The 25554-nt window shown below is 38.4% G+C and overlaps 1 protein-coding gene across 3 annotated transcripts in view; it reads right to left on the bottom strand.

Moving 5' to 3' along the window:
* LOC137287183 (glutamate receptor ionotropic, kainate 2-like) overlaps window positions 1-22041 on the bottom strand; it is a 131769-nt gene extending 109728 nt beyond the window's left edge. For 2 of the 3 annotated variants that reach the window (XM_067819356.1, XM_067819358.1), the window contains exon 1: window positions 5296-6033. In XM_067819356.1, coding sequence (XP_067675457.1) covers window positions 5296-5392 — 97 coding nt within the window. In that variant the 5' untranslated portion in view covers window positions 5393-6033. Of the gene's footprint in view, window positions 1-5295; window positions 6034-21959 lie in introns of those variants that run through there. The other variant, XM_067819357.1, reaches the window with a different exon arrangement.
* Between the last annotated feature and the right edge of the window lie 3513 nt (window positions 22042-25554).

Raw genomic sequence — 25554 nt, 5'->3', positions numbered from 1 at the left:
CATGGACACTGGCCGTGCATGTAAGCCTGTCCAGATACAACACATGCACTTGTGCACTCAAGTACGCACACGCGAGAACACAATTTGAGAAACATGCACTCACGCGAAAACAGACACATACACGCGGGCACGCATAAACACACACACATAAATAAACGTTTAGACACACAGAGACACACAGAGAACATACACATATATATTATATGTCTGTTAGAGGGGGATGGACAGAGAACGACAGAGAAAGACTGATTGTTATGTCCTGTTACATCTATATACACATTGTATAAACTTGCATAGAAGTAAACCTAAAACAAAACCAAATATGTTATCATAATAAATCTAAGAATCGATACATCATGTGTGAATTCCCATTTCCTTCAATTAACGCCTGTAAATAATACGCAGAAGATTGTAATTATAATGCTCCATTTGAGCCTGATATTGGTCTGTGTGTTTTGTGCGTGGGTTACGATACACATGGGCTTTCAGCACCTTTAAACGCAGCTGTGGTAGTGAAATGGACGGGGCCTAAGGTTCAAGAAAGGCCTGCGTTCAAAGCTTTTAAGCCTACGGGGAACTTTTTTTCACTACGTTTCCAGACAAATGTAGATTCGCAATTTTATATTGCTTTTTAGCAATAATACATGATGTTTTGTCAGTAATATTGATTCAATCCATAAAAACGCTATTTTATTCAACAAGGACATTGTTAAAATCGTATTTTAAATTCTATGTTTGAGTTTCCGTAATTAGAAGAGAAGACGTAAAATTAGCGCTAACGGCCAGTTGTCAGCATGTAGAATACACAACATACTCATTTTATGTAAGCATTCGTGGAGGAAATCAAGTCTCATATATTTTGAGCAAGCAAATATGCAAAGAGCTGGGGGATGCGAATGACTTTAGTCTCGGAGGTGATGAATAGACATCGATCGCAGGATTTTGAAGATTTATCGCCCAATTGCGTTTAGGCCCCAGGATGAATCAACTGGTTTCAGCGCCACTGCGACCCCCTGCGAAGTCCAGATCGACTACAGTTAGCTGACGAAAAACAGATGGCTGCTTTAAACATTCAATCAGCAATATTCAACTTAAGACAAATATGAGTTATTCAAAAACTCAGCACTTGTGTCTTCCCCAAACTTTGCTTTGGGGTATATTACACGCTGTTTGGGTTGATCGATCAGGCCGCTGTAATCCCGGCCTATTATAACACATGCCATTACAGCATTCCTAATGGGCATTGTCGAACAACAGAACTGGCATTGTGTCATTATTTGGCTAAACTGATCGCATTAGAGTGTTACCAGTGTAAACAAATGTTACCCTCATGACACTATTTCAAAACTATTTAGCTTATTTGTAAGATCCTATGCCATGTGTTAGCTAAGGTGATCTCATTAGAGTGTTACCACTGTAAACAAATGTTACCCTCATAACACTATTTTATAAATGATTAGTTTCTTTGTAAGCTCATGTGTCATGTGTTGACTAAGCTGATCCTATTAACGTGTTACCATGTGAACGGATGTTATCATCATGACACTGTTTCAAAAGTAATTAGCCTATTTGCAAGATCATGTGCCACGTGTCAGCTAAGCTGGTGCACTAAATTGTTACCATTGTAAACAAACCCTCGTGACACTATAATATAAATACATGTAGTTAGTTTATTTGTAAGATCCTGTGCCATGTGTTGGCTAAGGTGATAACTGATAGCTGATAGCTGAGTCTTACCAATGTAAAGAAATGTTACCCTCATAACACTATTTCAAAAATAATTTACGTTTGTTTCCAAGTAATTAGTTTGTTGCCCACGTAAATATATTTTACCCTTGTAACACTACTTTAGAAGTTGATAATGTTAACCTCGTGACACTATTTCAAAAGTAACTAATTTGAACTTGTAAGACCCTGTGCCATGTGCTGGTTATGGCGATCGCATTACATTGTTACTAGTATAATAAATGTTACCCTCATATCAATATTTTATAAATAAGTTCATTTGTAAGATCACGTGTCATGTATCATCTATGCTGGTGCACTAGAGTGTTACCAGTGAAAACACATGTTACCCTCATGACACTTTTATAAACAAAAGGATTTTTTTGTAAGATCCTGTGCCATATGTTGGCTAAGGTGATCGCATTAGAGTGTTACCAGTGCAAACAAATGTTACCCTCATAACATTATTTCAAAATAATTTAGGTTTCCCGTTAATTAGTTTGTTAACAACGTAAACACATTTTACCCTTGTAACACTATTTCAGAATTTGATTAATGTGTAACACTATCGATACATTTTGTGTCATGTCATAGCTAAACCAATGACTTTATCATGTGTACATCATTAGAAATGTTACCAATTCAAGTAAACGTAACCATTGAGACATTATTTCTTTAAATAATTCAATTTATTCCTAATTTCCGTGTCATATTTTGACTAAGAGGTCGTACTCTTCACATCATATAATGCATAATGTTACCAATAATGTTACCCTTATGACATTGTTTAATACACATTGGTATCAATACAAATATTTTCTCGGGAAATCATTTAAAACATAATGTTACCAATACAAACATACGTCGCCCCTGTGCCTTTATTTAATATACATTGATGCCAGTACAAACATATGTTACCCTCATGACATTATTTAACATATAATGTTATCAATACAAGCACATGTTACAATGATGACATGTTTAATGTGTATTACCAAATATTCAACACATGTGACCCTCATGCCATAATTTAATGCATGACATTAGCAATACCAACACATGTTACCCTCATTTATTCAATATTTAACTAAACATATCACCTTTGTGTAATTATCTTGCTAACTGATCGTATTTATGTGTTACCAATATACACAAATACCAGCTTTCTGATCCTATTGATAACAATCAAGCTGACTGCTTTCTTTCGTACTTTCATATGGTTAATGTTATTGAAAAATGTAGCTTGATGATACTATCTTTCTCAAATTAATGGGCGAAGTTCCCATATTCAGTTACAGAAACTGATTATTAAGTGGCTATACATAACATAATACCATTGATAATTTCAATCTAAAATATGTTACATGTCTTTATAGTGTTATAGTATTACCGACTTAGTTATGTGCAGATGGCATGATGCTATAATAAGATACTTCAGGGAACTTCATCCTTTAGTTCCATGTTCAGAATGTGATTGAAGGAGGGCAGTCTTTATTGTAAAAAAAATAAAAGAATGAGTGAGTGAGTGTGGTTTTACGCTGCTTCTAGAAATAATCCAACAATTATGCCTCAGGGAACAAGGGAAATGGTTACACATATTGCACCATTGTGCGGGATCGAACCGTGGGTTGCGGCGCGACCAGGGAACAATTGGGCTACGTAATGGCCCTTGTTATGAATCACGTAATGACAATCTGCCGTCATATCGCAATACATCATTTCAACATCATGCAATACGTTATCAAGTTTCAGCACCATAAAACAGACTTCAATTAAGTTACACACATATTGAAACTCAAATGATGAGGAATACAAGTCACATCGTAAAAGTCTTGTTATCTATCGCCATAAAACGAAATCCTTCTATGTTATCTGTTTATGTTTCATTAGGTTCGGCATAACGATGAAAGGAAGCATACATTTTGGGGATATGGCTATGCATTATGCATACTTCCCCTCTCACAGTCATATGCATAACAATCGTCATGCATGTAAGAGCGCCGTGAAATAATCTCAGTCTTCATGACTACATAATACTTTAAGAGAAGCCACAGCTTGACCCCTCTCAACCAGTCCTCGCCTGCATGGTCTATAACATTGACATTCACACGTTTCCTCTCTACCCCGTCATTTTCAATTCCTTCTGATTGGAACAATCAATATTTCATTAGTTTTTCATACAGATCCATTATTTTCAGGAAAAGCATTCGAGCATTTGTTCGGCCAATACACCATGCACTGTTAGAGCCTCGTAGGATAAACCCGTTGCATCCCCACGCATCTGGAAAGTCACATATCACCTTTGCACCTTTGCCATGTTTCTTTAGAAAACCGATAGCTTTAAACTCAAAAACAGGCAGAGTTTCCTAAAAGATTTCTCAGTCAAGGAATAATATTATTTTTATCGTTTTCGTTCATCAGAGTCTACACTTTCGCCATATATTTCAACATCAGTCGACGTTGATACATTAAAACTAATTCAGAATACAGTCGTGTGGTACTACAATGACGTATGTGTGATCGAATAATAATGTATGTGACTCACTCATAAGATGCGTACTCGCAGTGCTGCAGTGAGACAACAAACATTGGATATGCATGTAATTAAATTACTGTGAAAGCACATTGCTTGAGGCTGTTATTAATTCTTAACACCTTCTTTTCGTAAATAAACGTGAACCAGAACATTCATTATACATGCACACAAGTGACAAAATTGTTATGAATATCATTACATGACATACATAAAATACATAAAACTGGTATAAATAAAACATTCATGAATTACAAGAGTTCGAAACTATTTATGAGTCAATCATTTGTACAAAAATCAAAACCAAAACTATTTGGAAGTGTTGAATACATCTGAGAGTTCTAAAGCCTGTTATCCGCTATCCCAAACTGCTAGTGAGTACTTCTCGTGATATAATTGAGAGATGGGGCTCCATACCAGATCAGCGACTGATAACACAGTCACATTATGACACTATGAACCAATAGAATAATGTTATGAAACATCGGAAAAGACAATTATGTGTTTCCGTCTGTGGTATTTCGGATCCCCTGTAATGCTCTGGCTCATGACACGGCAGCACAAGTGGAGCTTTAAAAGGTCTAGCTTCATAATAATAGCATTTGTGCCACAAATTTGAGCATGAGTCTCGATATGGAAATCCCCATGACATCTCCCTGACCTGCGATTTGTAAGCTGCACATAAACACAATAGAGCTGGACTAGAAGTCTCGTCAAAATAGACTGTAATGAATAAATGTAACTACTTCATGTGTACCGATAGCTTGATGTATGGAGGCCCATCGCCGATATTACAGATACCAATTCTATTTGTGTTCATTTGAGCATTGCCGTTATGTTAGCAACACCGTACATACATTTAATTAATTGCATAGGTTTCTATTAAAGATGCATGTATGTTATTGATTGTTCATCAAACAATTAATAATACTATGTACCATGCCACAATTATTCATACACATCTTCATTTATACTTTATTGGATGCAACACACTCGCATGAAAGGACCGCCTCCGATTTCACCAGTGTATGACTTACCTATTTTGATTTCTTGTGGTAGACAACGAACACACTGTAGCAATGACAGCCCCAATAGAAAATACGTAGTAAGTCTTCTTCTGTGTCGATGGGTCATGTTAATCACCCACTGAACGCTGGACCTCGATGGCTAACACGAAGTCGCTGAAGCCACATAGAAGGAGAAACACACACAATGTAGTAGCAGTCCGCACAAGTAAATTTTCCCACTTTTTATCCGTAGTATTTCTTTCTAGTTCTCCCATATCAGTAGAAGAGAACGGATCGTAGACTCAGACGTTCTCCATAATAAACACGGGCCCTAGTCCACTCCAACTCTGTTGATGGTCGTCGACGGATACTACCCTCTTGTCATTGCTGAACCTAGAGAAACAATAAAATGATATTTAATTGATTTCTGAGGTGAATCTGGCTGTACAGTACAGAAGTCCCACAAGCTTAAGATCGTCAAAGCCAGCATCCTTCAACACGGCAGTGGGCACATGGGTAAACGGGCGAGTCCATTGATCGGCCAAGTTGGATGCAGTCCAGTGTTCAACAATTATCACATACGTAAGGAACACAAACAGATGAGTTTTGAGTTAAGGTACGACACGGCGAGATGTAGATGGAACTGTCGAGCAGGTTATTGCCAAACAGATCCCATGCAGGCGATGCGACGAGATGCTAGTAGTCCAACGGTCAGAGGATGGTGTATGTAATTGGTCGGACTGTGGTTATCAATAGAGAGCCATCAGATGAGACATTGACGCGCTCACAGACCCTGAGTCTATCGTCAGTCACGCTACAACTGGCGGGGGTCTAGCAGAACAAGCTCGCTACCTTAACTTATCGAAGGTTTAACAAGAGCGGAGAGATGGGGAGGAACACCACGCTCGATGAGTGGAGGAGAGCGAACGCTGAGGCTCGCGGTTGCTGTAGCCGGCACGCTATCATCTGATGTTCATTATATGCCAATGCCAAACGGTGATACGAAACACAGAATCTTAACAAATATTTGTGGAAAGGCAGATCAAGGTGACAAAGATCCAATTAGTACCAGTGCGGTGACCCGAGGAATAGATGACTGTTTATCAGTGTATTGTGTTCCAAACACGCATGTGTCATCCTACACTTGGTGTAACATGTACACATGCTCCAATATGCAAATGAATGGTGTATCCCAACACCTGGTACAGGCATATATATTCTATATCATTCGGCCTTGGTATCATAGATTGATAGGTCTGCTGCAACAGAGCATATTTATGAAATATTCATGTAACTCTGCACCTATATCTATTCCGGGCAAATTTATCCATTCATATAAAAACTAATACGTACATATTTGTTCTGAGCGGTGATGTATAACGTATTCAGCCAACGAGTACAACGATTCATGTGTCATTAGTCCGACCGTGCTGGAGGATGACGCAGGTGTAAACTGGATATATCCTTATATTGATACGTTATATGAGACAAGTGTGGGTAATCAAACTCACAATTTTACTAAACTGTTATTCAAAAGTTCAAATTACATGTTTTATGAAGAAGTTTATTAAACGTTAGAAGTAATATCCCAACTAACACAATTATTTCTGTCTCTTAATGTCACATCGTCAAAATTGGATTTCACTGCACTGCCACGAACATTGGCCTAACTTTGCAATAGATCTAATTAGGCGAGGCCTTCTAAACCGTTCATCTCAAAAGTGTCCTGATAGACGCCAGCTCTATCATTATGACATTTAGTATACTGGCAATACAGCCCCAATTTAGGCCCAATTTAAGCTAAACTGTCTTGTAGACCGTTGTCTCTCTTACAGGATCTGAGTCTAGACAAGGGGATATTGAGTCGGCTATAACACCATCTCCAACGCTTTTATTCAGCGTTTAATTAATTGTTATGGAGGTGCTTGTAATGTTAATGTGCTTCTTGTGGATAATGTTCGTTTATTATTGTGTGACGCGATAAATATATTTGTCCATGGGTTTTGGAAGTCTCTTTCATTAGTGTTTACAATCCCTTTCACATTTCGTATTTTTTCTTTCATGAGGACACGATAGAGGATGCTTTAACGTATTGTTTACATGTAGATATGTACAGAGTTATGTATCAGTACACGTTAAAACGAAACATTGTCTTTACAGTACATATACATGTTATTGTATGACCAATGTGTGAGATAAATACATATCTGTTGTTGGTGAATGATAACTTTCTATGTAGTCAAGAGTGGATCAATACAAATTGGACAATTCAACCGTTAATAAACAAAATGTTAAAGGAATCGATCAAATAAGATAACTACATGTCGATAGATATGCAACAACACGGATACTTCAAAACCATATTTGCATTTTGTGTTTGAGAATCAGGGCCCATATTCTTACAATATACGTGCTTCAGTCAGTAAGCGTGCCCTGTTTTACTTGAGTGACGACTCAACGTCCTTGGAGTAAGCATCATCGTCTAGTATCCAGTAATGCAGAAACCAGGACGTTTTATGTAATTAACAATTCTGCTGAAGAGTTTCGAAATGGATGAATAAATTGTATACAATGACGATCCTATAGCATTCCTTCAAACCAGTAGACAGCAACTTCTCATCACCATCATATCGGTCATACCACACAAGGTAACCTATATTCAAGGCACCAGCAACTTCCAGCGCAGTCTGATATCTCACCTCCACCAGATATCAAACAGACAGCATGTAAATTAGGGTTCAGACTCAATACGGAGAAACGCAAGTGCACATTCTTCCAGTACCAAGTGAAAGAAGGAAAGATGTAAAAAGTGAGACCAAATTTTCCCTAAGTTAGAGACCTGACGAGGGTTAAATTAGTTTACAACCGCTTTCGTATCGATTACACCACATAGAGAGCCAAATCTACGTAAAATGATATAAAACTCCGTCTCTTAAATCAAGTTACATATGGAAATGCTATCAGTTGCTATCGACAAGGTGACGCTCGGAATTGACAGTTAAGTGCTTGCTTAGATGCACTGTCTCCTTCATATGGTTTTGACTCTCTAACCGTAGTCAAGGGAGTAACGAAATGCGTTAAGAAAGGTGTGATTTATGACTGTAATCCGACTAATTTGGGTATATATAGACCTGTTTGTATATTTAGAATAGGGCAAGGTAACCTTGAAAATAGTAACCATTTAGACACAAGGAAACGTGGCTTTAAAGCCAGGCTTACTTGATAATTCGCTCTACAACAGAAGGCAGGAATTACGCTTTGCATTTCATTCAGTCAATAAAATATAGTACGTTTACACACTGTTAACCATCACTTGTCTTTGGTTTGCAACACGGTTGATATTTGAACGTATTCACCTGAGTATAGGTGCCCGGTAAAAGATAAATGTTCCTGCACATGCAAGGACAAATTCTCATGCATATTTATTGCCTCCCGAAAATGTCAGAAAGGCAAGTTAAGAGTATATTATCCCTCCATTATTGAGTTGCTAGCGATATTTGTGCTTATGGAATGCACTTAAGAACATTAACGTAGATTTATTTCTCTAACGTGAGATACTGACAGAAAATATCCTTACATTTATCTGATATTTGGGGATTATTCCAGTCTGAGCACGAGTTTTACAACAAAATATATGATATTAAATATTTGGAATAAAAACTTCAACAAGTAATCAGATTTTCCTCTAAATAAGAGTCGAAATAGTATCGGAACATAGTGTTTACTAAGATTCATAATTTAAGATTTGATGTTTCTGAATACATTCTGTTTGATCTCATATTATTTCACAAGAAGCAAATTTGATATTTCAATTATGTCATTGAAGTCATGAACTTTGAAAATGTCACAACTGTATCGACTTTGGTATCAAGTGGGTTTTTAATACTTGTGCCTAATGAGCTTAGCATCTGAGTCTAAAATCGATATATGAAATAAAATGCATGTAGTCACTGGAAGATGGTTCCACTGCATAGCCAATTGCAGCAGCAGGCATACATGGCTACTGCGAGTATCAGATGGCACAAAAGCTTTATCAATACAAATGTCAAGCTACTTGATGAGATTTACGCCCATCTGTAGCGAGCCTTGTTGTGATATGATCTCAAGGGACACCTACAAGTAGATCACAATTATCCACTAATGTCAAATTTAAAATCAATACAGTGTGGAGCTTTCTGTTTGGCACCAGATGTTCATCAGCATCAAGTCAGCAAGACGACAACAGTATGCACAAACGTCATATTACTTGTTAAAGTAAAATCATTGTAATGATAGTAACGTACTCATAGTAGATTTATTTGTTTTGATTGTTTGTTGTTTTATGCCGCACTCAGCAATATTCCAACGGTGGAGGTTTGTAAATAATCGAGTCTGAACCAGACAATCAACACAATGAACATCGATCTTCACAATCTGGATACAATGACATGACAGCCTGGCCACCCTATCCCGTTAGTTGCCTCTTACGACAAGCATGGGTTTCTGAAGACCAGTTCTAACACGTATCTTCACGGGTGAGTGATGTCGGATAATCAGGATCAAAATCCAGACAAGATGTCATATACTTTGCACACAATTTGTACACAAAATACCTTGTACGTGAGTTAGTGCATGCTGTCTGACGTCGATGTCAACAATGTCAAAGACTTGGGGACTACTTGACATGAAGACATCAGTAGAATGAAGGCATTGCTTGATAAAGTGGTTATAGACATGTAGTTTTTGTTCCTCGGTTATCTGTATATATCATGTATACATGACATGACGTCATGGCAACGCTGCATCACCACATTGGTATACAGCTGTCCTGCGACGTCATTAAATAATCTGTTTAACTGTAATCACATTGCCTAGAAGATAAAAGTGAAACATGTTGGAGAAGATCCGTGTGTAACTGTGTCAGACATTTCTTCCTATATATGTACTGTGTATACATAGGTATTTCTGCACAGGTGTCCTGAAGAGCCATTGAACGGCAAAATGCCTTGTGCAAAATGCCTTGTGTCGGCAAAAAGGAATATGAAAACAAACGATGTGGTCACATTTTAATATTTTATTTTTCCACATAATCACCTTTGATTGCAATGCACTTCTCATATCGGTGTTTCAGTTTCTCGATTCCATGTGCATAGAATTCTTCTGGAAGTCCTGTTAAATACTTGTTTACAGCAGAACTGAGTTTCATCCCGTTACGAATCTACTTTTAAAAGTTTCAAAATCATGCTCCATTAATTCAAAATCTTCCTTTGAAACATCACTTCTCTTTTTCTTCAAATCAACAGTGCGAAACTTTGGGACCATCGCGCAGATACTTTGTTCATGCCCAAATGATCATGGATAATAGTTTTAATGGATCCATGGCTTAGGCCCTTTTCTCCTTCAACTTCGGCAATAGTCACACTTTTGTATGCAAGTATACATTTCTACACAGCTTCTACTGTTTCTTCGTTGATGGCTTTAGAGGGCTGTCCACACAGTGGGTCATCATCCAGACTTGTCCTACCAGGTTTGAATAAAACAGCCCATCTCTTAACTGTGGAGTATGAAAGACAACCATCCCCATACACCTTCAACATACGTGCATGCACTTCTGATGGTGAATGCCTTCCACTGTCAAAAGCTTTATAACAGCACGTTGTTCCATCTATCACGTTCAAGCAGATATGTGCTTCAAGGAACTGTTACTTTCGAACTAGTTGATCTATTTCAGTAAAATAACTGGAAATGCTGATGAAGAACACTGTCCAACAACACTCCTAAGATTAGTTGGTGTCACCAGTCTAGAAGCTATGTATGCTTAGAACTTTTTGACCAGCCCTCATATCTGGACTCACCTTTTTATGTATATGCGTGTGTGTGTTTATTGTGTGTGTGTTGTGTGTGTTGTGTGTGTTGTGTGTGTTATGTGTGTGTGTGCGTGTGTGTGAGAGAGACGCCATCTTTTATAGTTTTACTGCTTATGCACCTGATGAAATCATTTGTTTATATATAGATACGGGTGCTGATAGAATCACTTGCCATTTTATGACCGAGAATTATACGAATCTTACTTGCATCCAGAAAAACAAGATCAAGAAGAACTATACTACGATAATGTATGATTCATTAGCGAAAACATGATACCTAAATAATTCCTCTGTGTTTGCACAAACAAAACGTTCTTTGCAATCCTTTTGGTGGCCTTCATATACTTTCCAAAACTTTTTTCATTTCCAAATAAACACAAAGAGGGTAATTTGGAGACCATATAGTCATACTTTGTGTATTTAGACACATAACATCCCCCCTGCAGGGTTTAAGTCTGTCAATCATTATTCCATCTGGAAGCTCATGCAAGAAGGATTTAAGCTGGGTCACTGTGACCTCAGGGACATCTCACACTCCGTGATGAATGCTTTGTTTAGCTTACCTATATCTATGTGCATCTATGTTGCAAGTATTCAAAACAGACTCATCCTTACAGCCATAACATGATGGCAGGAACTCAAATAGCATGTCAATTACGATCATTGTTCTTTCAGGAAACAAAATTAATGGATGGCTTTCGTTGATTGAGGAGGCATCTAATGCAGCTTAAGCGCACCGACTTATTAGCTCCACATATAGAACAGTACAAAAAAGGATCACAAAAGTGATCTATATCACAAATGATCATGCCCACTCAGTGACGCGGTGATATCTAGGTAAGCACTGCTAAATATTGCTTGCTGTAATTTATATATATGGTACATTCCATGTTTGATATAAACAATGTAATCGAGTTTCCAGTCACAAGATTTGAAGCGCTCCAAAGCCATTTGAGGATGCTTTCAGTTGAATCTCCGCATCGTTTTACTCATTTTCGTATCATCTATTATGAGATGATGTGATGAAGCCCCTGCGTTCTACTAGAATGACATAAAATGGTATCGTTTGTATATTAGACACAACTAAAACTATCAATGTCTTGTGTAGATTTCCACTCAATGGAAGTTCGTGTCATTCAGCAGTACGTAAGACTTGTGATCGGGTTTTTAGCAAGTGTAAATGGGTATGGTGTCACAGCTATATTGATCATGCTATAGTTGGTTGACATTTGTTATTTTGTTTGGTTAGCCTGAAGTGAAGAGTGAGTGAGTGAGTGAGTGAGTTTGAATGAAACTGATTTTACGTCGCTTATGCCAATACGTAAGTATATAGATGAACTGGTGTCAGTGTGGGCTTTCAAGGTCTACTGAGACGGAAATCTAGTTGAGTTTGAAGGCATTCGTGCAAATGCATTAAGACTGAATGATATCAGATAACATAGATGGTCTCTGGTGATAGATACTTTAATTTGCTCATAACACCTGAGATATGGCACTGACTATTGGTTTTAGAGGACTCGGCATAAAGGCATCATCGTAATTTGGCTAATCAAAACATATCGTTTCGAAAAACCTTTATTCGGCAACATAAGCACATAGATACTAATTCACGTATTCGTTACGGTGGTATTGTGAAATTTACTTTAATGACATTTTGGCCTGGAGATGCATCACAACCATGACCGCTCAATCACAAATGACACTCAGGTCTGTTTAGCCTGCGTCTAGTCAGAAAAAGGATACAAAGACTGTGCAATCATAGCGTTCTGACATAGCCCCATACTGAAAGGACGGGAAAATTGACTAATGACTTTGAAATCGTACCTAGCCAGCTGAGAATGTCGCGTGAATCATTTTCTGTATAAGTTGGTTTCTAAGTCACGCAACAAAACATAGGAAATCAATAGAAGTACTTGAAGGATTTCAAGCATTTAAGCCACGCATAACATATGTTCGATATCGTTGTGGAGCTTCCTATATGAAAGTCCCGACGTTTCAGTAATTGAGAAATGACAACTTTGAAAGCAGTTATATCAGTTGTGGGAAAAAAAAGACAACTCTCGGAACCACTGGGATATATTTTTTCAATTGATCACTTAGAACGATGATATTGGACACGGGTTGAAACGGAAACGACGATGAGAACATTCCTCCGGTAGATGTCGTGATTTAAAGTACACCGCGTAGTATCCTACTGTTTCGGTTATATTTGATGTGAACAAATTGCCCTGGTAACGGTCTGGTTATAGTTATTAGATCACAAAATGATCAATTATGATTGATTTATTATAAAGTGAACCATCGATAATTAAAGTAATATGTGGACAATTCGGGCCCGCTGAAATCATTGGTGCATTTGCCAACGTTGCTTTTTGTCAATGCTGTTAATAAAGACGTTTAAGTTGTTAAAACATATTTGGAGATCGTTCTATGGTAGTAGATCCTCAACCGAAGAACGTCCGTTCTATTTCAGTGACACTTCGTCTTAAAATGGCGTTCTTATTGGCGATATAAGATAATTGCATCAAGTTAGTTTTTTTGCAGTTTCATCAAATCTGCATATTTCTAGCTGAGATTTGGAATTGTCTGCAGTCACAAAAAGTGAAAATTTATAGGCTTGCGTTGCAATGCTCTTTTGATATTAGCACCCAGACATGCATACGAATGGTCAATTAGTTGCGTCTCACAAATAGACAGGGAAATTTGACACAACTCTAAAAATCTTAATATTACTATACTTCCTATCAGCATCGGCGAAGGTCACAATGGAACAAAGAGTCTGATATCGCATACGAAGTTGTTCAGTGGTTCTTACTTGATGGTATTACATCCTCTGGCTGTCGGAAGAAATTAAGAAGATACATGTGTTTCCATTTTTCTTGTTTCTCTTAGTTTCCACTTAATCAGTGCATGAGGCCTTCCAGTTGCACAACCGATATTCAGGCACCTTTCTATATAAGCTTCTTTGAGAGGCATTCAAGAGTTCGAGTACTAAGGAGGATAATACATATGACTGAACATCTTTGTTAAAATTAGGTTTGTCTTATCTCACACATAAATGTCCATGTCCAAATTTGATAAATTATCTGGGGTACGATCACCTGACTATTAAGACAGATTTGCGCAACTGGGCCAAGATGGAAATTGACATTCCAACATCGTTGGGATGAGTTGTGGACCTCTGAGAGCATGATGTTGAAAAATAACCAAAATCAACACCGTCAGTGCAGTCCAATCATGGCTAGGCTAAAACCTTTTCAGTCATCCTTGCTTATTATGTTTTTATTGAACAGAAACATTCTACAGCAAAATAGACAACATAGAAATGCTTCAGACAAAACTGGCGTCTTACACACAAACGAATGGCCAAGACAAACTTTGGAGCACAGATACATTTCTTACGCACTGATGTAAATTCCAGCGTTGTCTGGGATACAAATCTCCAGGGTTAAAATGACAATTTCACTGTGGCATCTTTGTAATTACGGATGTGATTTCAACACGTTTTCACATCTCCCCCTATTAGCAAACCTCGCGACACATCCATTGCACCATAATACAATGCTAGTCTCCCACCACCTGTATCAGAACGTACAGACAGCTTTTGGCTATCCTTCACTGCTCATAACAATTTAGTCCCTTGTGGAAGAATCCTAGGACATTAATCCCTTCACGTTCGTCCGTGTATTCATGGTGTAATCGAGTGTTTGGTATACAGTACATGTCTCTGGGGCTGCACACAAACATGTCAGCATATGGTGCCTTTGGACAAATTTTGAACCGGAGAGGAATTTACAGTAAGAACAATCATCCCTTGAAAATCTCTTTCATACCAGTCACCGAAGTATGGCGTTTGAAAAGAAACTGTGACACCACACAACGCACATATATTAATAATTGAAACATCAATTCTATGTGTAACGTCTGTGCGTACCGTTGTTGACTCCGAACAAAGAGCATCAAACGCAACTCCGCAGTACAAGAATTAAGCTACGCAGGGACTGCACGTTGTCACACGACCATATGTTTCCCCAGACCATCAGATGTTTATGGTACAAGGGAAATTTAAGCTTTCATGGGTGAATGATTCACGCTTATGATCTTCTATTTCCTACAGGACCTTCTTGTTCTTTACAGCATACAACTGAATTATAGTCAAAGCTTTCAAGCGATACACATAATGCTGTTCCCGCTTGCATGGGGTTTCATTTTCTTTGCCAAATTTGGTGCACCTCCTGTAAAATCAGTGTAGGGAGACTTTTGAAAGATTTATAAAATATTTCTGACCCTCTTCCAGCTATTCTTTATGAAGTGTTAAAACAGCCCAAATTTCAGTCTTGGCAGACTGAGAAGAAATTATGGACAATGATTGGTTTTATTGCACGGAACACTTCATTGCATACTGCCATTGGTGCACATAGCCAAAGAATTTTTCTTTTCTTTTCCTTTCTCTCTCTCTGTCTCTCGCTATCTCTTTCTCCGCGCGCGCGTGTGTGTGTGTGTGAGAGAGAGAGAGAGAGAGAGAGGAACCGCTCTGCAGAGTTGCACCTGTTGTACACGCCAGGAGCCTATGGTTTTTGGTTGCAGTTCATGGTCTTTATGTTTGTAGGTTTGTCAAGAGATATACGTCCAAGTACTGTAAGACTTGCAGCTTTCTCCATCATGGTTAGTATAAATGGAATCTGTAACAAAGCGGTGTTAGACCATTAATACTGACATCAACTGTAACACCGGTAATATTTTGGAAGCAAACGCTCTCGGTAAAGCACACCTTCCAGTACGTTTAGTGATGAATCTCATCTAAGATTCGAACCCACTCCACTCTAGGAGCAGCATACTTGGCCTTGTTTTGTCAAAACCCAAATTCTGTTTAAATTATAACTATTTCCATGACGTTTTTCTATATTTGTTAGCAACACTTCCACACAGCTGTCGGAATTCAGTATTAATAATAAATGTCTGGTCCATCGATCACTTGATTTTTAGGTTTGTCTTCAGCACGCAGTTGCATCGCAGAAGTACTACTGTGCTGTCAGGCTGTAAACGTTCACATACTTTTCGGGGGAATTGAGCGAATGACAGGTGATACCGTTAGGGCAGGGCATGCTTACTCTTTTCGCGAACACCTGGTGTCACCACTGCTACGGACCATTCATTATGTTAACACATGCTCGGTCCTTTACACCAATGTAATAGTTTGTACTGACGTTTAGTGTTTATGATGCAAGTCTCGCTGTAAGTGGATGGAGCATTTTTCATGGGCCTATTTACAATGTTTACACATGCCATGTCCTTTACACAAAAAGTTGTACTTCGTACTGACCATTACTATTTATGATGTAAGTGGAGGGTGCAATTTTAAAATTATAAAAATTCTGTCATGTCGATCAGAACTGTGATGATTTCCGAGGAGCGACGGTTTCGAGAAGCGACATTTGTTTTGCCTGTATGGTTTATTATACAAGTGATATCTTCACTCCCAAATCATGCCTAAACACTTGTTAAATTTTTCTTCGAAAACACGAACGCCTATTCCAAAAACGTATACAATGCTTATAAAGTATGGACAAATATGGGTATGAAGTATTTTGTTTTCACTGGGTCGGTGATGAAGGTATCATCTTTCAAAACCAATCGTAATTTGACCAGTCTTAAATGGATTTTAATCAAGAATCATTATGGTGCTCAATTTACATATGTTCGGGCATTACAACGGCCTTCCCTACCAATACAGACTGCATCTCATCATGTCTGCACACAAGACATCTTGTCATATGATCAAGAACCATGAGAATCTGATGAATCAAACGGTACCAACACATTCATGTAATATCTCCAACTTAACCATGTCGAGTTTGAAATATATTTATTCAAGTGGACGATACTTAAATCTTGAATATATGACACCTTTAGACTCTACAGCTGTATGGTTCTACTGTTATGTAGAGCATGTGATTGTACGCCCTGAAATAGGCTATAGTGACTGGCGGGTCTTTGCGTGTTCGCAGTTAAATAGTCATTGTTACTTATAAGACATGCAATGCCCTTTTCAATATCCTAAAATGACATAGCCTTTGTAGATCTTCATGTTTATATGTCTGTGTGTAAGTTGAAAGAGGGAACACTGACACCAGGTATCTGTATTACATTCTGAGTATAGAAACATGTCATGAGGAAGAGTGACACCGGGTGCTGTATATGATACAAATGAACAAAAGCAATTTACTCCATATGATACCTTCCTTTATCCATGATACACATGGCATTAGTGTCCATAAGTAAAATGCATCATCAGGTGCTCAAGAATACCGATACACGTAAAGGTTGAGATGGTGAATACATCCTTCACATAGTGAATACTTCGTTATTCTCGTCATTATTCTTATTGCTATTGTTGGTATATGATGCCCAGAGTAATTAACAATGGAAATTCTTTTCTTTTGTAATTATCATATTACTATATACTCCTAGATATAGGAACCATGAACACCACCATGATGTATGGTCGAAGTGTAATCTCCAACCTCAATTCTCAACTCCACATACACACAACACCCGATTCACTGTATCAGTTATATCGCACGCATGGATATTCAAGATCGAAAGTCTTCATAAATATACAGATCTTTAACAGGAAAACGCATGCAACAATGTTGTCTTTGGAATCACACTTCTAATAAAACTGGACAATTTGTTCCATTAGACCATGTTCTGAACGTCTTTGTGTACACAAGCGTTTGAGCAAGGTAGCATTACAGCCAAAAGGCAAACTTACACAACTAACAAAAGTTACTTTGAACGAGTATGGAAAACGTAAACACATATAATAATCTCTTTCTGAATTCCAATGTATTCACTGGAGAAGACTTCAGGCGTTCGTGCAAAGGGAACAGGCATCCAAGAAATAGAGATGACAGATCTGATGTTACATACTATCAATACAACACTGTATTTCTGGTAGAAATGGAGATTACGTGTGACATGATTTTCATTTCATACCACGCAATAAAATACCAGAACTGGGCTTTCAAATCAAGTCACTCGTCTTTTGCATTTTTAAAAAATATTTCAGTGATTACAATCACGACTCATATAATGCGGAAAACCCTGCAGCCTAATACGGGGGTTTCCATATAACTACAAGAACTGATATGACATCAAGCAAAGTTTATTCCATAAAACTATTAATTTCAAAGGCATTAAGGTTTCGGGTGATCGTTACCATAATGACTGATAGCATACTTTGGTCTTTGGAATAGAAATGCTGTTTCTGCAAAACTAGCTAGAATACGCTTAACATCTTCAAAGGATCAAATTGGAGGAAATTTTCTCCCTAGAAAGCGTTGAGTGGATTGCTCGCAGACCTCCCCGCGAGATGTTACAATAATCAAATTTCTCTGGCATTCTTCCAGACGATTTTCTTGGACTCGTCGATCATAAACAAAACGGTTATTGTTTTTCAGTATCGGTTGTCTACCTAACACAATCTCCCCAGGCTTAAATACTTCTATGAGCAAGCAATCAATCTGGAAATTATTATTTCCATAATAACTAAGGCTTGTTAGCTTAGAGCTGTCTGTTGACTGGACTTTCGACCATTCAGCAAGGATGTGAAAGAAACACCAGTCACTGGAGAACTTCTGCCTGATGTCAGAGTCTCATATCGCTCCTTTTATACGACTGGGAAGGTGATAGGGCACTGGAAAGATTTCCAACCATACTATTGATACTTCTGGACTATACTCAAAGGCTTTCCAAATTACTTCGGAGGGACTATGTACATACGGCACAACTAAGTGTGTGGCTTACGGAATGCAACTTTGATCTTACTCTACTTACTGTTTAAGATGTTGACTTCCATTCAATGCCCCACACTGTATTTTCTGTTGGTGATCATAGGTGTATATGTTGCCTTTGAAGCAAGTCATTTGTGGTTAAGACGTGTTAAAAGCCGCAAGTGAGATTCTTTCAGTGATTAAATACACATGGAATTACCCATAATTCACTTTCGGTCAGATTCATTCGTATCTTTGTAGTTGGTAAGAAGATATACGCGCCGTGCATGGGGTCTTGTGTGTTCGTCTGTGGTTTAAATGTAGGACATATAAATGGCATGCACCGTCAAGCTACATGTATTTTACGAATCTATCACTGGTACAGCTACAGGAAGGAAACATCAGAGCAACATTTATTCCAGGATTCTCGACATGTGTGTCATTTTTGTCAACGTATGGGTTTTATTTCAGGTTCTCATTTTCTCAAGACGTTTATACTTACTTTAACCTTTTAAGAAACAAATTCAAATTCTTCGAGGAAATGTAAAATTGTTTTCTAAATAATGATTACACCAGCTGAGTTTGATCTATTTGAATTTGGTTTCAATGCAAAACATCATCTTTAGGCAGAAGGTCAGATTTAAAAATACCAAAAACTGAAGGTTGAATGGCGATGAATACCGTTATTGATGTATGGCATTTGTAAATCCAATTTAACTCAAAGGTATATTACCTTGAGCCAATGCAATGTGATGGGTAGATATAAGAGCATCTTTGGTATTCATGAGGACAAATGATCCCATCACGCCGTCACTAATGATTTCAGTCGCTAAGCGCTGAAATCGTATTTTAGTGTATGATGTTTTTGCCGTTGAAGAGGTTTACTAGTTCTACAGAGAGTAATTGGAATGGTTCATGAGGGTGCGACAGGTTTACATTAGTAATGTTCGATTGCCAAAGCAGGTACAATGTGTGTTCATTGTTTGATACACTGTCTGATCATACTGGAATTCAGAGACGTAAAACACGTCTGTGATACCTATATACCTATGCGTGCGTGCGTGCATACATGCATATATGCATGCATGCATGCATACATACATACACACACACACACATACATACATACATACATACATACATACATACATACATACATACATACATTAAACCTCCTAAACGCCCCCTATCCCAACCCTCCCCCATTATCCTTAAATGTCTCTCAGTACCTCCAACCATCTTCCTCTGTGAGTTGTGTTCCACATTCTGAGCTTTACGTCTTGCCCTCCTCGCTCAACTAATTAATTCATCTTTACTTCTGAAAGCTTTGCTCCCTTAATTAATCTATCCTTCCAAAAGTTTGTGAGTGAGTGCTCTTAAATCACTTTGAAGTGAAGCTGACTACACCTTCAGAGAAATTATCAAAAACAGGCCTTTCGCATAGAAAGGGCAAAGATATTGATCAAAACAGGCATATTTACACATTTACTTGTTAATCACTTGTAAGAAAGGCCTGCACGCCAGGTGGAGATACCTAACCAGGAAAAAACAGTGGAAACCTCTCACGTAGCGCTCAGTGTAACTCTTCCAACTGTGTCTGTTAACCAGATGTCTCAACAAAAATCACTCAGTCTTATCATAAGCATATGATGGATGCTAAATGTGCTATTTCTTGCATCTGAAACTCGCACCTGTTCCCTAATACATAATTTTCAGTCGGATTTTGTTTACGTATAATCTGCAGCCGGAAATACCATATTAATGTTATGCAATGACATTTTGTCTGCCATCCAGTCTTTCCCAAAATTATCACTTTCGTTTGTATGTTTTCTGTTTGAACAACCTGACTAAAATGTACAGACTAGACGTCATTACACTTAAAATAATTTAGTCATTTTAAGTCACTTTTCTTTACGATTTTGTTGCAGACTCCGTTTTTAGAAAGCTTGGTGAACATGTAGACCTACACAAAGGTATGTCTCGGCTGCATCCCGCCTTGTAGGTTTTCATCCGTCATTTGATGTCCGTTGTAATGGCTCTTAAATGAATATTTAATAGGACCAGATCGTCCTACGTATATGTCTACCATCTCGCTAGCTTCCTATGGCTGCATTTCCACACAGCATGTGTGATCAGTATTGTATGCACTATTTTAATTGACTATTTAGACATACCAGTACATAGGAAATGAGAATTTGACGAACTGATACATGTAACTTCAGCCGTCCACGTTCAGGACGGTATGGGTGGCACAGTGGAAGAGCTGGAGCAGGGTTAGTTCGATATCCAGAAAATCCCCACTGTCATTCTTTGTCTGTTGGGATCATACGACTTCTCATGAGTATTACCACAGCTGTAAACTTCAACATATGTCTGATTGGAGGTTTCATTTCAGTGTGAGTTAGCTAACAAGTTGTGATTTTGAGTTTCACTATATAACCTCCAAAGGGTTATATGTTCTGATCATTCACTCATTCACATACAAAGAAAACCACAAGGGTTTGCCTTTTTGCATTATTTGCATTATTTGTAAAATCTTTGAAGCTCCCAGAATAATGCGGTGAATAATGCGTAATTTCCCCCAAATGAAACTTCATGTAAAGAATCTTAAAACAGATTCTTCTGACAATCATTGCATGTGTATTTTATTTTTTTTTGTGTGTGTGCAGTACAAAACTATAAAATTTCAGTTTATATGCTCTGTGCATTTAAGGGCTGAGAATTATGGTAAGTGCTAGTGTCGTTTATTCCACTGAACTTGTTTCTGCCCATTGTGTCCACACAACCACAAGCATATTTTTTCATCGAAATGTTTCCACAATTTTTCAACAAACGTAATTAGACAATGGATCAGGTCAAATTACACGGTTTTCGAAATGCCTGGCTCTAGCGCTGATCAGAAATGACCTCTACTACTGAATATGAAGATATTAAGAGCCTGTGCCGAAAGGTCAGCTCACAAATAAATAGGCACGGAGAGATGGGTGACCGTGTTTGGCAGCTTGACTCCTCAGAGTTTCTAGGCCTTTAGTCCTGCCCCTCAACGGAACACATGTGATACGTGTGCTCTCACCTTAGGCAAGTGAGTTTGTTCAAAACCTTTCTCCCTCATCAGAAAATGGGTACCAGGTGGGATAAGTCATCTGATTATTAACCTTGTAGCGCTAGCCTCGAATTCATCTTCTGTAAATTAAGAACATGATATGATCAGGTGAGTGAGTTTTACGCGGCTTTAAGCGATAGTCAATCAATATCAGAGCGAGTTAAAATAGTCAAGGCACAGTCGCCATGATTATTCCGTATCTTCGCTTGTAACGAACCTTGACTTCCTTAATTACTAAACAATATATTTCTGGAGATGTGCCCACAGGACTTCGAGTTGGTGAGCATTAATGGCATGCAGTCCTGACACCATATCCCAAGAAATCGCCAGTCCCTCTAACGTTCCACGTTACATTGCCGTGAGAATCATTTTCAAGATAAAAAACCATCCAACCAGCAATGAAAAACCAATTTTGGAACTGGAAACCTTCGCTCAGCCACCACTTATGGTAACCCAATAATGTACTGCCTCAAGACGAACTGTTACGGTTTGACCGACTTATTTCCTAATGCATCATTTAGGTAAGAGAAATATAACCCTTCTTAAAGACCCGGAAGCCTGCAGGGTTACGTGGGGAACCATTTCGAAATGGTGCACAAATAGAGCTTTTGATACGCTTCAAAAAGGAAGGATGATTGTTACTATGTTCCCTCTGGGCGTCTTATTAACGATAATACCATGATACAAAATATGTTGGTACATGGCATACACGTTGTGTCTAAGTTGCATATACCTATAATAGAGCCCTAAACCTTGTTACTTTGCTATGTAACCTTCTTATGTGGTTTGTGTGTGGGGTTTTTTTTTTGTTTTTTGTTTGTTTGTTTGTTTATTGTTTTGTTGTTGTTTTTTTGTTTGTTTGGGTTTTTGGGTTTTTTTGGTTTTTTTGGGGGGTGTTTTGTTTTGTTTGGGTTTTTTTAGGTTGAGGGGGTTGTTTTGTTTTGTATATTGTACTTTGACTCAGCGTTTCGTTACAAAGGATCATTGTTGCTGATATGCTGATAAATATTACATTAGGGTTTTGCTCATCTTTCTATCAGAGAACACACATGATGATAGTTGTGTTGACTCACATACACGTGGGGGCTGGTAGCAGCAGATGATATTATACACAGGATCAACAAGAATGTCATCATGACAACAGAAACCAATCAGTATTCTGTGCGTTTTTAGAATATATCTTTGCTTGAAACTCACGTTTTGATGCCGCTAAGATGAAACATAGATTCCTCGTGCCGATACACAGGCCTGGGAGACACACACAACGGTGTACATTTCATCAGGCATTCGCATCAGTACTGTTATTCTGTCAACAATGCGCGTGTGTTATGCATGTTTCCGTTTACACGCACGTTTGTTTACAGCGCCGATGATGCGGCACACATTTGCAATATGCAAGGCGCATACACGCCTTTGACAAAATATGTTATAGATGCCCGATGATGTGGCAATAACACGATGCAATCTGGAGCAGCGCAATACTGATTCTTGTTTGCGAGGATCATTTTTACAATAACGCACGTCGCAGATTGTTATGACACGTCCTGGATGAGAGAATAACAGCCTTTGTAGCAGATCATTCTGACAATGTCATGTCCTGGATCATTTTGACAACACCCAGTGTCCCAAATCTCCTAGGTTTTATCATTGCTCGCTCATGCTGAACCTATGATATTAGTGTCCTCGATCATTATTATACCTCTTGCCACCAATCAATACTACAGTATCCTGAATCAAGAATCCGATCGTTTTGACAGTGACACGTAACATATGACGAAATAGCACGTGCAAGACTGGTGTGTCTATTCCTTGTGACCATGGGTGCAGTTGTACTTAACAACCCTAGCGCTAAGTCTGCCTTAAGTCTGTGGTAAGGTATGGGGGCTCCGGTGACCTTAGCGCTAAGTCTGCCCTAAGTCTTTGGTAAGGTATGGGGGCTCCGGTGACCTTAGCGCTAAGGTCGCTTTGTACAACGGCACCAGATCAGTATGACTGATTTAGTTCGTCCTAGATCATTATGACTGATTTAGTTCGTCCCAGATCATTTTGTCTGCACCACGTGTAACCGATCACTTTGTCTGTATCATGTGTCCCAGGTCAGTTTCACTGTACCATGTGTCCACATTTTGACTGTACCAGTGTCCAAATCATTTTGACTGTACCATGTGCCCCAGATCATTGACTGTACCATGTGCCCTAAGTCATTTTGACTGTACCTTGTGTCCTAAATCATTTTGACTGTATCATGTGTCCCAGATCATTGACTGTACCATGTCCCCCAGATCAGTGACTGTACCATGTGCCTTAAGCCATTTTGACTGTACATTGTGTCCTAAATGCTTTTGACTTTATCATGTGTCCTAAATCATTTTGACTGTACCATATGTTCCAGATCATTTTGACTGTATCATGTGTCCCAGATCATTGACTGTACCATGTGCCCCAGATCATTGACTGTACCATGTGCCCTAAGTCATTTTGACTGTTTTTTGTGTCCGAAATCATTTTGACTGTATCATGTGTCCTAAATCGTTTTGACTGTATCATGTGTCCTAAATCATTTTGACTGTACCATATGTTCCGGATCATTTTGACTGTACATTGTGTCCTAAATCATTTTGACTGTATCATGTGTCCCAGATCATTGACTGTACATTGTGTCCTGTACCATTGTTGCAGGTCAAATGGAAGAACATATGTGTGTGACTTTTGTGACAACATCACGCTTATCTTTGGACAGAAACACGCCCTCATAGTAGCAATATTATCTCAAACAGAAAAAGGTGAATGTTCCATCAAGATGAAAGCGTCACGTCAAGGCATACCCGTATATGAGACATGGCATTCGAATATTCCTTTAATTAAAATAGCCCCGTTCGATTACTTAGACTGGTGTACCAATATTATTTCAACAATATATATGTATCGCTTTACAAGACCACATCTGTAAGCATGTTAAATGATATAAGTATAGCATCTGAAGAATATATTATTGACATACGACAATGAAACAAGTATTGTGACATTACATTCAAGCATCAGCTGTATATGTGTCAGACTACATCTCACGTCACTTAAACACAGTATATTACACCTTTCCTGCACAGGTCTTCTATACGTGTCCCAGACACGCAACTGTGAAAAATAACCAATTGTTGACCGACACCTAATCACCAATCATCTCCCTTGTGGCAGAGCGTGCAGCTGAGACGAGTCAACACAGTCAATCAGTGAACTAAAATACATACACAATTACATGTCTCCAGACCCCAATTCCAAATGCAACTGAAGAAATGTTCTCTTGCCTTGGAGAAACCTTAAACAGCATTGATCCGTGTGATCTCTCATCGTCGTGAAGATGCAAACACCAGATAGACCATCTAGACGCAGAACCTGGCCTTTGCGAGTCTATCGCTGACTGATGAAGGGAGATCGAGAGGTTAGGTTACTCTGTGCATGAACCGATAGACCAACAGCCCGGGCTTGTAATGATATATAGTGAAGGTTTACATGGTTTAATGTCAAAATAATCTAGCTAGACTCCACAGAAACAAGCTACTAGCAT

This window comes from Haliotis asinina, chromosome 6 (assembly GCF_037392515.1).
Source record: "Haliotis asinina isolate JCU_RB_2024 chromosome 6, JCU_Hal_asi_v2, whole genome shotgun sequence".
NCBI classification, from domain to species: domain Eukaryota; kingdom Metazoa; phylum Mollusca; class Gastropoda; order Lepetellida; family Haliotidae; genus Haliotis; species Haliotis asinina.
This window is presented reverse-complemented; position numbering and strand designations above follow the sequence as displayed.